Below are 13,789 nucleotides of genomic sequence, written 5' to 3' on the forward strand. Positions count from 1 at the left end.
CATGGAGGCTGTAAAAGTTGAGGCCAAAATGACCATCACTGTCATCAGTGTGCCAACAGAAATGCTATAATGTGGATTTATACTCCGAAGTTAAACATCTACTACTGAATCCAAAGTTCAAAGTAAACATATGCTGCAGTGTCACTCAGCAGGCTTTCACTTCCAGACCTAAAACCATAAAAATCCGCAAGCAACCATTACTCCTAATGTCATAGAAAAAGTCTGAGGTAGTGCAGGAGCAAAAAAAAGAAAACAAGTTTTTTTTCTTTCTTTCTTTTTTTTTTTTAACTCCACAAGGACTTGCTGGACTGAGTCAGAGTGAGAAACTAATCAAACAATCTGCCAAAAACAATAGTAGTAAGGCCATCGTGTTTGTTCCTCAGCTTACATCTGTGTATCTGACAACCTGACTCATAAGACATGGGCCAAGCAAACAGACTTAGAGCTCACTGCAGTTTAGATTTTGATTTGGCCCATACAAGGTAAAAATCTATTTTGTAGCTAAGAAAGAATGTTTCCCGATATTAAATCCCCAGAAGACTGTTTAAAGTAAGGGTATTCAAACTTTTTATTATTATTATTATTATTATTACAAATGTTTGTATCATGTGAGATATTAATTAACAGTTCTTAGTGAGAAAATAAAAGTAAACCTACCATTTTGGAAGTGGAACATAGGCCGAATAACTTACTTCATCTGTATTTTCACATTATTAATTTGTTATTTTGTGTCCAAGTCATTGTTATAAACACATTTTTTTGAAACTGTACCATCTGAAATGTTGTGTTGTCTATGAATTTCATCTATAACTTCAAATATTTGGACATCCTAACAACTTTTTTTTTAAAAACTATTATTTGGTAATCTTGTGTGTTCCCCAGTCACACCATAGTTACCCTGGTAGCCTGTTTATTTCTCTGTCTGATGATAATAATGAGTCACTTTTGGTCCATCCTATACATACAGTACTACATTCAGTTGTTTTTTTTTTCTTTGACTGCTAGACTGAGATTATAGATAGATTATATATTATTTTATTGATGCATGAGGGGATTCTGTGAGTTTCATTAAGGACTTGAACGTTTATGTATTAAACCCTGCTTTTAGACAAACATTTGATATTCAGATTTAAGGTGAGCACAGAGAAACTAGAGCTAAAGAGAAATTCAGCCAGAGAATCATAAATAATTCACCTGCACTTTCCTACTCGCAGGAGAAAACATGAAAAAGTGAGAAACGTTTATTGTTACTCAACACGAAGCTGTTACAGAGAGACAAAGGTTACAAAGTTTCGAGTCGCCCTCTAGTGGTTACAGAAAGCGTTTGTTAGTGGGACCTTGCAGAGACTGAATCGAAACTGAAATACTTTCCTGAAAACGGCTGCGTTTTTTTTTTCTTTTTGTCACAACCGGTTTACATTAAGTTCCGGGTTTTGACTGGACAGTTCTTTCTCTAAGCTCTCTCAGATTTGCCTTCAACTGCTTTTACAAAATGTCAGAAATCTCTGAAATCGATGAAGGATTCTACTCCCGACAACTGTAAGTACCAGCGATGTTGTGCCAAAAAAGTGCACACCTGCCAAAAAGTGACCGGCGGTATCGTCTAAAAAAATGAATGATTGCTGGTATTCAAATTGTTTTAAATGACTTATGACACTATGTGTTCTTTAATCTGCACAGTTATGTTCTGGGCCACGAGGCGATGCGCCGAATGGGCTCAGCCAAGGTCCTCATAGCAGGAATGAAAGGTCTGGGAGTAGAAATAGCCAAGAATGTGGTCCTGTCCGGAGTTAAACATGTCACTGTCCAGGACGAAGGAATGACAACATGGAGCGACCTGTCATCTCAGGTATCCAAGAGGGATGCGTTTGAGCTGATTGCATAAACACATAAATATACAACAAACTTTAGGAAGCCTGTGTGATGAAGGGTTACTAAACCGAGCTGATTGTGATCCTGGTAATGGGAGTTTTGTTTTTTCAAACCTGTTTTTCTTTTCAAATGTTATTAGACTTTAGGATGAAACTGTGGCACTGATATTATTCCATGATTAAACAAATCCTCAATATTTCAATGTTAAGTGATCAAATGATTGTGCACATTTAGTTTTGCTTTTCATTTCACGAGTGAGGACACCCGCCTTCTTTATCATGCACTGGGAAACACCTGATACATTTTGAGATTTCTCTTTCACTCTTGAGCCTTGACACAGGCAAAACTTGCTCAGAATTACTGCTGAGCAAACTCAGTTTACTGATGATGGTCATCCATTCATTTATTTTCTTTCATTTATACAATTCAGAGTCATGGGGGGATGAGTGGAAGAGAATGGATGGATAGATGGATGGATGGTCAAACGTAATAAAGCAGGTGGACCTTGGGTTGAGATTGTTTTGTCTTCAATTTTAATTGTTCCCAACAGTTTTTCCTGAAGGAGTCTCATCTTGGTCAGAACCGGGCTGCATGCTCGGTACAACAGTTGGCAGTTTTAAACCCGCATGTGGTTGTGGAACAATATACTGGACCACTAGATGAAAACCTTCTTCTGCAATATCAGGTATTTTAATCTTTTCCCCCAACAATACTGTGCTGATGTCCACTAAGGTTAAAATAATCTTTTTTTTTTTATTTCTGGAACCGAGAAACTTTCTGCCCTTCATTAAATTAATATTCAATTCATCAAGGCCAAATCACAGTGCACATCAAGCAAAAAACACCTTTCTGAGTAGGGGTGCTATGTTTTTACAGGTAGTGGTCCTCACTGACTCCTCATTGGAGGATCAGAAGCGTTTTGGGGAGCTGTGTCATTCACATGGAGTTAAGTTCATTGTAGCAGACACCAAGGGACTCTGTGGGTAAGATAAACTCTCGAACATGTACTAAATCAACATTATGGAACAATCAAGAGAAAACTCTCAATTGCAGTCAGCTGTTCTGTGACTTTGGGGAGAAATTTGAGGTCTTGGACCGGGATGGAGAGATGCCTGCATCAGTGATGATACAATCTATCTCTAAGGTAAAACTTTCCATTTTATTTTGTGCTAAAGCTAAATTGCAGATCCAGCCATACATTTTGAAATCCTCGTACTTCATTTATTTCTGTGTAATGTGTATAACAGATCATAAAAACATAAACAATCAAAAAGAAAGAACAATACAGTATCCACATCTGAACCAAAGAGTAAAACAGTGAAATGTGGATTATTAAATATTAGGTCTCTCTCCTCCAAGTCTCTGTTAGTACATGACTTAATAATTGATCAACAAATTGATTTACTCTGCCTTACAGAAACCTGGTTGCAGCAGGATGATTATGTTAGTTTAAATGAATCAACACCCCCGAGTCATTCTAACTACCAGAAACCTCGAAGCACAGGCCGAGGGGGCGGTGTGGCAGCAATTTTTCACACCAGCCTATTAATTAATGAAAGACCAAGACAGACTTTTAATTCATTTGAAAGCCTGATGCTTAACATTGTCCACCCCAGCTGTGAAACTCAGAAACCAGTCTTACTTGTTATCATCTATCGTCCACCTGGGCCTTACACAGAGTTTCTGTCTGATTTCTCAGACTTTATATCTAATTTAGTTCTGAGCTCAAATAAAATAATTATTGTGGGTGATTTTAACATCCATGTAGATGCTAAAAATGACAGCCTCAACATGGCATTTAGTCTGTTATTAGACTCAATTGGCTTCTCTCAAAATGTAAAAGAACCCACCCACCACTTTAATCACACTCTAGATCTTGTTTTAACATATGGCATAGAAACTGAACATTTAACAGTGTTTCCTGAAAACCCTCTCCTGTCTGATCATTTCCTGATAACATTTACATTTACAATAATTGATTACACAGCAGTGGAGAGTAGATTTTATCAAAGTAGATGTCTTTCTGAAAGCGCTGTAACTAAGTTTAAGAATATAATCCACCCACTGTTATCATCTTCAATGCCCTGTACCAACACAGAGCAGAGCAGCTATCTGAACGCTACCCCAACAGAGGTCGATTATCTTGTTAATAATTTCACCTCCTCACTACGTACGACTCTGGATACTGTAGCTCCAGTGAAAACTAAGGTCTCTAATCAGAAGTACCTGACTCCGTGGTATAATTCTCAAACACGTACCCTAAAGCAGATGACTCGTAATCTGGAGAGGAAATGGCGTGTCACAAATTTAGAGGATCATCATTTAGCCTGGAGAAATAGTTTGCTGCTTTATAAGAAAGCCCTCCGCAAAGCCAGAACATCTTACTATTCATCACTGATTGAAGAAAATAAGAACAACCCCAGGTTTCTCTTCAGCACTGTAGCCAGGCTGACAAAGAGTCAGAGCTCTGTTGAGCCAACCATCCCTTTAACGTTAACTAGTAATGACTTCATGAACTTCTTCACAAATAAAATTTTTATCATTAGAGAAAAAATTACCAGTAATCATCCCACAGATGTAATATTATCTACAGCTACTCTTAGTACCATTGATGTTAAGTTAGACTCTTTTTCTCCAATTGATCTTTCTGAGTTAACTTCAATAATTACTTCCTCCAAACCATCAACGTGTCTTTTAGACCCCATTCCTACAAAACTGCTCAAAGAAGTCCTGCCATTGATTAATTCTTCGATCTTAAATATGATCAACCTATCTCTAATAATCGGCTATGTACCACAGGCCTTCAAGCTGGCTGTGGTTAAACCTTTACTCAAAAAGCCATCTCTAGACCCAGCAGTCTTAGCTAATTATAGGCCAATCTCCAACCTTCCTTTCATATCAAAAATCCTTGAAAGAGTAGTTGTCAAACAGCTAACAGATCATCTGCAGAGGAATGGTTTATTTGAAGAGTTTCAGTCAGGTTTCAGAGCTCATCACAGCACAGAAACAGCTTTAGTGAAGGTTACAAATGATCTTCTTATGGCCTCTGACAGTGGACTCATCTCTGTGCTTGTCCTGCTAGACCTCAGTGCAGCGTTCGATACTGTCGACCATAATATCCTATTAGAGCGATTAGAACATGCTGTAGGTATTACAGGTACTGCACTGCAGTGGTTTGTATCATATCTATCTAATAGACTCCAATTTGTGCATGTAAATGGAGAGTCCTCTTCACACACTGAGGTCAATTATGGAGTTCCACAGGGTTCAGTGCTAGGACCAATTCTGTTTACATTATACATGCTTCCCTTAGGCAGCATCATTAGAAGACATAGCATACATTTTCACTGCTATGCAGATGACACCCAGCTCTATCTGTCCATGAAGCCAGATAACACACACCAATTAGTTAAACTGCAGGAATGTCTTAAAGACATAAAGACCTGGATGGCCGCTAACTTTCTGCTTCTTAATTCAGATAAAACTGAGGTTATTGTACTCGGCCCTGAAAATCTTAGAAATATGGTATCTAACCAGATTCATACTCTGGATGGCATTACCTTGGCCTCCAGTAACGCTGTGAGGAACCTTGGAGTCATTTTTGACCAGGACATGTCCTTCAACGCACATATTAAACAAATATGTAAGACTGCTTTCTTCCATTTGCGCAACATCTCTAAAATTAGAAATATCCTGTCTCAGAGTGACGCTGAAAAACTAGTTCATGCATTTATTACTTCCAGGCTGGACTACTGTAATTCATTATTATTAGGATGTCCAAAAAACTCACTGAAAAGCCTTCAGCTAATCCAAAATGCTGCAGCAAGAGTACTGACAGGGACTAGAAGGAGAGAGCATATTTCTCCTGTTTTGGCTTCCCTTCATTGGCTTCCTGTTAAATCCAGAATTGAATTCAAAATCCTGCTCCTCACATACAAGGTCTTAAATAATCAGGCCCCATCTTATCTTAATGACCTTGTAGTACCATATCACCCTATTAGAGCACTTCGCTCTCGCTCTGCAGGCCTACTTGTTGTTCCTAGAGTATTTAAAAGTAGAATGGGAGGCAGAGCCTTCAGTTTTCAGGCCCCTCTTCTGTGGAACCAGCTTCCAGTTTGGATTCGGGAGACAGAAACTATCTCTACTTTCAAGATTAGGCTTAAAACTTTCCTTTTTGCTAAAGCATATAGTTAGGGCTGGACCAGGTGACCCTGAATCCTCCCTTAGTTATGCTGCAATAGACGTAGGCTGCCGGGGGATTCCCAAGATGCATTGAGTTTTTCCTTTCCAGTCACCTTTCTCACTCACTATGTATTAATAGACCTCTCTGCATTGAATCATATCTGTTATTAACCTCTGTCTCTCTTCCACAGCATGTCTTTTATCCTGTCTTCCTTCTCTCACCCCAACCGGTCGCAGCAGATGGCCGCCCCTCCCTGAGCCTGGTTCTGCCGGAGGTTTCTTCCTGTTAAAAGGGAGTTTTTCCTTCCCACTGTCGCCAAAGTGCTTGCTCATAGGGGGTCATATGATTGTTGGGTTTTTCTCTGTATCTATGAAGCGCCTTGAGGCGACTTTTGTTGTGATTTGGCGCTATATAAATAAAATTGAATTGAATTGAATTGAATATGAGAGGAACTCTAAGTGAATCCAAGATATGCTTTCAAACTCTGACGATTTTAATGACTAACAATCCTTGAACCAGATTGTCCAAGAAGTGTTGCAAATAGGTTTACTTAACAGGCTTAAGAATTGACAGTTAGCATGTCTTTATTTTAGGATAATCCTGGAGTGGTGATCTGCACAGATGACCAGAAGCACCGACTCTCAGATGGCGATAAAGTTATTTTTTCTGAAGTGCAAGGCATGACAGAACTAAACAATATGGGCCCCGTGGGAATTAAAGTCCGGGGTCAGTGTTGGCAATTTCTTTCCTCAAGTTTTCTTTTCATGACATTTTCAACCTCTATGACGATCACTACTCTAAAAATCTGATGCAATTAGAGATTTTTTCTTTTTCTTCTTTATCATCTGCAGTCATTATAGTTTTATATTTTCAGCATTGGGTTTGTATTATTTTTCAGTAAATCTGCTTTTAACTTTTTAAATTTCAATTTACCATAAAAACCTTCGTCATTTGTCATCTCAATCATTAGGCCCGTATTCCTTCAGCATTGGTGACACTTCAGCCTTTTCTGAGTATGAACGGGGTGGAGTGGTGAATGAGGCTAAACAACCAGTCCTGCTAAATTTTGTAGGTGCAAGCGTTTTGTTTCTACTTTAGCTTTTAAACAATAAATCCATTGTTAATGAAATAATCTCATTTTAATTGCAGAAACCACTGAGTGAGGCTTTACAGGACCATGATCTGCTGGTAATGAACGACTTTGGAAAAATATCTCGGCATCAGACCCTGCACTTGGCTTTCCAAGCACTCCATAGCTTTGTGAAGAAAGAAAAGCGACTCCCTGGTCTCTGGTCCCAGGTCTGTAAATCCAGCTACGGTGTTGTAGTTTAACCATTAAAGCAATTTACAGGACTGTTTCCACTCACTTGTTGGTGCTTCTACAGTCCGATGCGGATTACCTGCTAACCGTAGTGAGAGAGCTAAATGAAGTCGCACAACTGGAAGAGCTAGATGAGGTCACAGTACAAAGCCTGTCGTACACAGCCCAGGGGGATTTGGCTCCCATCAATGCTTTCATAGGAGGCTTGGCTGCTCAGGAAGTCATTAAGGTGAGGTCTGAAGAAAATGCCTGTAAATGTTCATCTTTTGGGAGGGGGGGGGGGGGGGGGGGGGTTCACTCATCATAAACTATTACTGTTTACACTGTATAATAAATAACATTTGTATTTAGCTAAGTTGACCAAGTATTGTGTGTCTTTTGTAATATTCCTGCAGGCATGCAGTAGGAAATTCACACCTCTTCAGCAGTGGCTATATTTTGATGCACTGGAGTGCCTGCCCGAGGATCAGCCGACAGAATGCTCATTTGCGATGGTATACCTTTAAAATATAGATTCCCGGGCTATCAAACAAGCTCTCCATTTGACTGATATGAACAGCATTAAGGCGCATTTAATCTGTCTCTTTTCCTTTTCATAGAACGGCACAAGGTATGATGGACAGATTGCTGTGTTTGGCTCCGCGTTCCAGGAGAAGCTTCAACGGCAGAAGTATTTCCTGGTGAGGACTGATTTGACATTTGTCCAACAGAGGGCACACTGTGCACTGTAATGCAGAAACTCCACGTGTGTTTTTCTTTGATCTTGTCTGGTGTAAATGATGGCACATTCAGGAAAAAGCTGTGATTCAGGTGGCATTTCCTGGCATCTTTGTAAAGGGGCTCTTTAACAGCACTTGGCACTTTCCCTGTTTCCTTTAAAAGTGTGATTTTGTGCTGGGTTAACATTTTTAAGGGAGACAGTGTATGCATTTCTTTTATCTTTGTCACAAACTCTGCAAGACATCAGGAAGTACAGGAGCTACTGAATGCCTAATCTCTATGTAGTGATGAGCAACAACAGACGAATGACTTTCTGCAACATTGTAAAACACATCTGACAATTTCATTTTTTTCCTGTTACTTTCAAGGTTGGAGCTGGTGCTATCGGCTGTGAGCTTCTTAAAAACTTTGCCCTTATGGGGCTTGGTGCAGGAGATGATGGACACATCACCATAACAGACATGGACTCAATAGAAAGATCCAACTTGAACCGCCAATTCCTGTTCAGGACTCATGATGTCGGGGTGAGAAGCCACACAATATATTGTATCACAATTCTGTAGTGAAAAATGTAAAAAGTATCATAGCACATCTGTGCAAGTTAACAGGGCTTTACTTACAGGAGAGGCTTGTGATGAAGGTATTATTACAGCCTGAGATGGCTTGTTTTAGTTAGTTTCCTAAGCGGCTCTATCAAAACAAAGCTAGATATTCATCTTGAATTGATTAACTCTTTATTATCATTTTGTTTTTAATACATTTTCTTGTTCACATACGTTATGTCACAGACTAACTTTTCCATTTTTGTGCGTTTCTCAATTGGCAGAAACCTAAATCAAAAGTTGCAGCCAGAGCTGCGTGTGACATAAACCCACAGATGAGAATCACAGCGCACCAGAATCGCCTGGATGCTGACAGTGAAGGAGTATACGACTACTGCTTCTTCATGGGCCTTGATGGAGTGGCTGCAGCCCTTGACAACGTGGAAGCCAGTGAGGACACTTACTGTCACTATATTATAAAATGAAATTACAAGTCAAAGTCATCTTTATTGTTAATATCGCCATAGGTTCAAGACATACCCACATACCCATGGTGTGCAAAAGAAGACTAATTATGAATAAGAAAAGAGATGTAAAAATATGGGGCACGGGTATTTAAAAAATGAGGTATTGGTGTAAAAATAACTAATTATACTAATGTTATTATAGCCTATATACAGTATTTCAGTCTACATATAAGATGTCAAGTATAAAAATTATTTTGCAGTCTATAGAAATGATATAAAAACATTCACAGTTTATATTTACAGTAAGTATAAAGACTGTACATGTACATTTCTAAGCTTTAACCCACTGTTTTTGATGGTCAGGGGTCTATCTTGATGGACGCTGTGTGCAACACCAGAAGCCAATGCTGGAGGGGGGCACTCTAGGGACAAAAGGTCACACCCTGGTGGTGGTTCCTCACCTGACGGAGTCTTATGGACCGGCTAAATCAAGTTCTAGCAATGCTATCCCACTGTGTACTCTCAAGAACTTCCCCCACCGCATTGAGCACACATTGCAGGTATAAAATCAAGTTGTTCAGCTTTGTGTTCACTTTTGTTGTAATGGGAATTTATTGCATCTAAAACCAGATGACCAGTGAATACAATAGTCACTATGTATTATTGGCATATAGTTTAGTAATTAGCACAAAGAACTGGGATTGTTCTGTGTGATATTAAAAAGTGTCACTAGTGCTAGATAAAATCAGGGTATCACCAAAATCAGTGCAATGCAGACTCCACCCAAGACCTGCTGAGGTAATGCTGTTAAAATTCATATTAGCTCTTAAACATAACAATGACCAAAACATTTGAAATGACTGCAGACTTTCTTTTGCACAGTGCTCTGCAAAAGAAGGTCTTTTTTATTGTGTTATTAATTCTTTTTTCACTAATCTGGTTTTGTAATTGTTTCAGTGGGCGAGGGACCAGTTTGAAGGACTGTTCAAACAGACACCTGAAAATGTAAATTTCTTCTTGAGGTAAGATACGATGATACCATCCTCATGCGATTTTCCTGTGTTGGCGCCAAAAGCGAGACGGTGTCTTCACCAGTCTGGTGTTACTTAGCGTGGTCATTTTACAATGCTTTTCCACTTTCTTACAAAGCATTCCAGCACACCTACAAAACAGCTAATGAAGTGGTTCAAGCTCGTTATTTAGTTTTATTAACAGGAAAACATTTGGTTGGCTTTCAGCAGTAAAGCCCTTGTAAGAAATTACATAAACAGTCTGTCTTGCCAAGTCTCCTCTCTGTAATGTATAATCCACAGCAGCTCTAACACAGTTTTCTACTAATAATAGATGCATTCTTTGATAATTAGAGGCTTTGTGGTTTAGGAACCATCCATCAAATTTAAAAAAAAAAAAGAGATTAGATGATAGGAAAGAGTGCTATATGATGTGAAATGGATGAATCAGTGAATCTGCTGGATTTTAATTGTAAGATTTAAGTACATCGCTAATCTTTAAAAATTAATAACCACTGTATCAAGCTTTACATAATGCATTGACCTAATTATAACACACAGAAGTGTCATCAAAGGCAGATTTAAGCTTCCAGGTCGAAACTGTGTCTGAGTACTGAGGCTCGGAGCCATCCTAATCCAGCCATGTTTTGAGATTTGTCTCTGTTTGTTTTAGCGAGATTCAACTTAATCTGCCACGACAGTAAAAGCATTTACTCTCTTTCTTGTTTCTATATGGAAGCAAAAACTGGGCCTAGAGCAAAAATGGTGCTTGTGAGTTTAAACAACCATTCAAATTTTTCATATTGCACAGTTTTTTAGAGAAAAGGGCGCTTGTCTACTAAGATAACCAGTTTTTCCCGGCCCTCCTTCTAGCGCAATCCTGGAAAAGTTTTCTGGGCATTTTTATGAGACAGATCAGCTACATGTCATAGTCCAGCAAATATTAAGTCATGGTTCATGAGGTTATGGAAAGGAAGTTTTTTTTGTTGCTGCTGTTTTAATGCCACACCCATACAGTTCTGTGTACAGCTATGAGCATGCATGTTCCTGTTCAGGCATGTTTTTTGTTTCCTGAGCGAGCGCATATTAATGGCGCAAGAACTACCCGTGTGTGGGTTTAGAGTTGTACTGACCAGCACCTGATAAACTTACTCAACACTGTCTTCTCCTGCCTATGAGTCGAAACACTCAGAGAAATCCCCCCTTTGAGTCACTTTCAAGACAACACTCAAAAGATTTTTTAGTCATTCTCTTCTGTGACACAGGTATAAACAGTTTTGGGGGGGGGGTTTCCAGTAAGGCTTTAGTCAGGTTGACGTTGCAGGTCATGTATGCCACGTGTGTTGTTTTTAAAGTTTACTTTCAGCCAAGTCATGTTGCAAATAAAAATCTAATCTTTTATTGTGAAGGTTCAATCCACAGAATGCATCAAACATATTATTATTACCTTTCGATAGCCTGCGCTTTGTCTTTCTGCTCAGCCAATGATTATTATTATTATTATTTGCTCTGTCACTGAATACAACTATTGCTGCTCTATTTTCCACAGTGATACGGCATTTATAAAGCGAACTCTAGATCTTGGTGACACTGAGGCCTTGGAGATTCTCGGAGGAGTGTGGAGCAGCCTGCATGACATGGAAGCTGGAGGACAGCGTCCAAAGTCCTGGGAAGACTGTGTGCGCTGGGCACGTTGCAAGTGGGAGACTCTGTTTAACAACGAAATCCGTCAGCTTCTGCACTGTTTCCCTCCCGATGAGGTAAAAAAGCAACTATCCTGGTGCCAAAAATGTAACATATGTAATTTGTCTCCATGAACACACAGGGGCACTGTTGTGCAGGTAAGGTATTTGCATTCCAAACAGTGAAACACTAAAGTGAGATATTTGAACAATAGGAATTGCATTTTTCACATTTCACTTCATGGAGTACTGCAGCATATTTCGCCAGGAGTAGATGGCAACATTAGGCCTGCTGAAAACCTGAAAAGCACTACTGATAAACAGGGTCTCTTGAGGGTCTCTGAGGGGTTTTTAGTCTGTTGAAACGTGCGGACAGAGCGATGTCACATGTTGCTGTCATACCTTTGGTGTGGGAGCGTGGACAGATCAGTATCAACCTAAACAAACCCTCACTAACCCCAGACTTACAACACTAACAAACTGTTTTCTAACAGAGCTCCAGCAGTGTTTTGCAGTGTTTTAATATTTATTAATGCAGCTTTTGGTATGGCATTTTTTTATTATTAAATATAAATATTCTCTTATCTAATCATCACAGCACATGATACAGAAACTCTGCGTCATTTGTGGTTTTGGCTTTGGTTCTCTCTCTTTTTTCCCCCTCCATACTTCTCTTTGTCCTAGTTACGTAAAAAGAGTTCTAGTTTTATTGTTCTCGTTGAAAGTCAGTTTTTACCACAGACTTTCTGGGGGAACTATGATAAGGAAGCTAATGTCAGTTAAAAGTCAAAAGCTAAACTGACCAAAGCTGGTACACGGGCTACACTGATGACTGCATGGCTACTGTGCTCTATGTCACCACAGCATCTCAAGTTGGAAAAGTAGAAAATACAAGAAGTGACGGGTGAGAGAAGTGGATTGACTGACTGCTTTATCTTAAACATCTAAATACAGCAAAAATAACAACAAAACAGAAAAAGAATGAAAAATAAATTGAGTTTCTACCATATCTCTCTATACCACACAATTTATATGTTTAAAAGGGAGTCTACACTCATTTGATCTAACCCTGCTTAATACTATTTAATAATTTACAACTCACTCTTCATCGGTACATAACCTGACAGTATACATGTATGACTATTGAATGAGTGTAGATGAAATGACAAGAGATTTAAAGGTATCCTGTCATAGAATTTGCTGTATTAGTGAGACAAATGATATCCAGCTCTTAAACTGCTTAATTAATAGCAATTAATTGAATTGTTGATAAATTTGGCCATGTAGTTATTTGGTTCAACTCTCTTTTTCTTAACAACCAGAACAAAGTTGATTTCAAGTAGAAATTTCCATTATTAAAGTCACCTTTATTCTTAAGTCTCTACAAGAAAAAAGAACAATTGGTCAAAGAACCTTAGGAGGCCCCAAAAAGCCTTAAATGAAAGTGTTATCCTTCTTTTTAAGGACAAATCACTGTTTTGGCCCCCTCTGACCCTGAAGAGAAGGCCAACAACATGCCTGACTCTGAAAAGGACAATGTTGTTGGTGCCTTTTGGCTGCTATACAATGCCCCCCCTGCAGTGAAAACTGGCACCACCAGTAGGAGACTCTCTCTTTCTCGGCATATGGACCATTTGGAAACATCAAAGCTCTCAAGTCCCTTTGTTCCTTTATCAGACATACAAATTGTGTAGTAAACACACAGCTGATAACAATATTAGTGTGACTGCACCAAAGGAAGGTAGTTGACGTGCTTTGTTAGAATAGTAAAGTAGTTGTCAGGCTTTATCCAGTAAATCACTAATGCACTGGAGTCGTCATGCATTAAATATCATATAAGCTGAAAATGTAAAACCTAATCTGTTTACTCGTGTGTTTTTGTTTGGAATATAGCGTCACCTTCATTATATGTAAGGCAAAGATCTCACCATGACAGTCATAGGTTTACTCACCAAGTTACACTTATATTTATATAAATGTTTTTAAAGAATA

At 38.9% G+C, this 13,789-nt stretch overlaps 1 protein-coding gene across 1 annotated transcript in view; it reads left to right on the forward strand.

Annotated features, from left to right (window-relative positions):
- The first annotated feature begins 810 nt into the window (after positions 1–810).
- Positions 811–13,789, forward strand: part of uba7 (ubiquitin-like modifier activating enzyme 7) — a 35,669-nt gene continuing 22,690 nt past the window's right edge. Inside the window, exons 1-16 of the mRNA XM_084928849.1 lie at positions 811–1,539; positions 1,681–1,849; positions 2,423–2,557; positions 2,749–2,855; positions 2,926–3,016; positions 6,649–6,781; positions 7,026–7,123; positions 7,205–7,354; positions 7,441–7,605; positions 7,772–7,870; positions 7,976–8,056; positions 8,465–8,620; positions 8,923–9,088; positions 9,469–9,665; positions 10,063–10,127; positions 11,665–11,875. Coding sequence (XP_084784975.1) covers positions 1,493–1,539; positions 1,681–1,849; positions 2,423–2,557; positions 2,749–2,855; positions 2,926–3,016; positions 6,649–6,781; positions 7,026–7,123; positions 7,205–7,354; positions 7,441–7,605; positions 7,772–7,870; positions 7,976–8,056; positions 8,465–8,620; positions 8,923–9,088; positions 9,469–9,665; positions 10,063–10,127; positions 11,665–11,875 — 2,070 coding nt within the window. The 5' untranslated portion in view covers positions 811–1,492. The remainder of the gene's footprint in view (positions 1,540–1,680; positions 1,850–2,422; positions 2,558–2,748; positions 2,856–2,925; positions 3,017–6,648; positions 6,782–7,025; positions 7,124–7,204; positions 7,355–7,440; positions 7,606–7,771; positions 7,871–7,975; positions 8,057–8,464; positions 8,621–8,922; positions 9,089–9,468; positions 9,666–10,062; positions 10,128–11,664; positions 11,876–13,789) is intronic.

This window comes from Perissodus microlepis, chromosome 5 (assembly GCF_051167445.1).
Source record: "Perissodus microlepis isolate ML-2025 ecotype Zambia chromosome 5, ASM5116744v1, whole genome shotgun sequence".
Classification (NCBI taxonomy): Eukaryota; Metazoa; Chordata; class Actinopteri; order Cichliformes; family Cichlidae; genus Perissodus; species Perissodus microlepis.